This window comes from Schistosoma mansoni, chromosome 1 (genome assembly GCF_000237925.1).
Source record: "Schistosoma mansoni strain Puerto Rico chromosome 1, complete genome".
Classification (NCBI taxonomy): domain Eukaryota; kingdom Metazoa; phylum Platyhelminthes; class Trematoda; order Strigeidida; family Schistosomatidae; genus Schistosoma; species Schistosoma mansoni.
The window spans coordinates 39,762,111-39,763,933 of record NC_031495.1 but is presented as its reverse complement, the minus strand read 5'-3'; the positions used below and the strand labels follow the sequence as shown (position 1 = coordinate 39,763,933).

Here is a 1,823-nt window from a genome sequence, read left to right as displayed (position 1 = left end):
ACCTAGAAGCACTGGACGGCCAGGTTTTCGATGGTGGTCTAGCTTCAATTGACTCATGATTTCAACAGTGAAAATACTAAATTCTCCACAAAACCCCCTCTGATCTAAAATTTATTTGTATTTACTTTGAATAAAATAACAATTAGGATGCTGAAAATTTGTCTTCAAATCATTTTTGGTGTCAACGTGTTCAACATTTTTGTTGTTTATCAGCTAGAAGATTAAAAGCTTGTCAAATTGGTTCAGATCATATTATTAAATATAATTCAAATAATTGTTCTACTAATGAGTTTAATCATTTAATTGACAAGAGATTAACACCAATCGCTCGGGTAAGTTAAACATTCTATTGCTAAAGTGAGAGTTTTCGAATTATTAATTCTTCACTATTTTGATATATTGATAGAATACTTAGGTGGAGTTTTATTTTCTTAACTAGATGGTTTGTTCATGGAGCTTACACTGTTTTTCTGGATCACATCATAAGCACAAACTTCAGATAGAATATTATACAACTGCTGACATTAATCATCTTTCATAACACTGACTAGTTTGTAGTCGTCAGTTGACCAATCTTTATAGCTCTTAATTAAAATAAATTGATAAAATTTAGACAAAAAAGACATCTTGGTTGATATACTTAGTAATCACATACCCATATACACAAAACATTAGAATACGAACTGTCGTGAGCTGATAAAATACAAATAACTAGTTAACATTAAAATTATACATTGTGATTGAACAGACATGATGACTTTAATATTATGTACGAAATTGAACATTTCATGTCATCTTAATGTCTCTTCAAAAATACCTAGTACTATCTCATTTGAAGTATTTTTTTAAATTTTAGAATCTACCGTTATTCAGTTTTAATTGAGATTATGAACCGACCAATGTTAGACTACCATGTTGGGTGTGAGGTTGTCACTCACCGAAAACAATGGAAGATGGTCGTGCAAGATCGTGGATTGGTTCGAGTTGGATACAAACACTGTCGGATGCCGGCTCAGTGGTCTGGAGGTTAAGCATTTGCCTGTGAGACCGAATATCTTGGGTTTTAATTCCGTGTACGAGATCGTGGATAAGCATTTCTGAAGAGTCCCATACTAAGAAAAACCGGCTATCCAGTACTTCCAGGTTTTCAATGGTTTTCTCACACTGTTTGGTTCATAATCTCAATAATTTAATTGTGGTTTATTTGAATATTGCAGAGCATTGTTTAACTTGAAAATAGTGAATATGGAGAGTATATTAGAAACTAATAACTAATGGTTCCATTAAAGGTCTTGATTCTCTAAAAACTCATGAAGCTGACTGAGGATATAGTCGAACATTTAATATTTTATTCAAATAGTATTTTATCATATAAACGGTCAGTCAATAACCAATGTTTTACATTATATATATAATATTTAAACTCTACAATCTCTAAACTAACAACTTTAGACAATCTGTTAAAGCGAAACACGAATGTTGAATACTATCAAATAATGGGTTGATCCAAGTTTAAAGTACATCAACCGATTATTGAACAGAATTTCAAGATTATTGTATTAAAATCTTTGAAATGATTTCTTGAGTGTTAACGAGGTTGTTGAATAAAGCTGAGATTTTCAGATTAACTTTTAATCAGTTATTAATGTTTTAGGATTAAATCGGAAGGGGGTTTTGTGGAGATTTAGTATTTGCATAGTTGAAAGCATGAGTCAATTGAAGCTAGACCACCATGGAAAACCTGGAAGCACTGGATGGGGGGGGGGTTCTCCTTTTTTGTTGTTACCGTCCGCAAATAAGAGAGCACCCGCCGGCGTGGGTGG

The 1,823-nt window shown here is 32.6% G+C and overlaps 1 protein-coding gene across 1 annotated transcript in view; it reads left to right on the top strand.

Moving 5' to 3' along the window:
• The window catches only part of Smp_167190 (uncharacterized protein), a gene marked incomplete at both ends in the record, with an annotated part of 85,748 nt that overhangs the window by 3,202 nt on the left and 80,723 nt on the right, over positions 1-1,823 (top strand). The window contains one exon of the mRNA XM_018794386.1: positions 147-332. Within this exon, the coding sequence (XP_018648804.1) occupies positions 147-332 (186 nt within the window). The remainder of the gene's footprint in view (positions 1-146; positions 333-1,823) is intronic.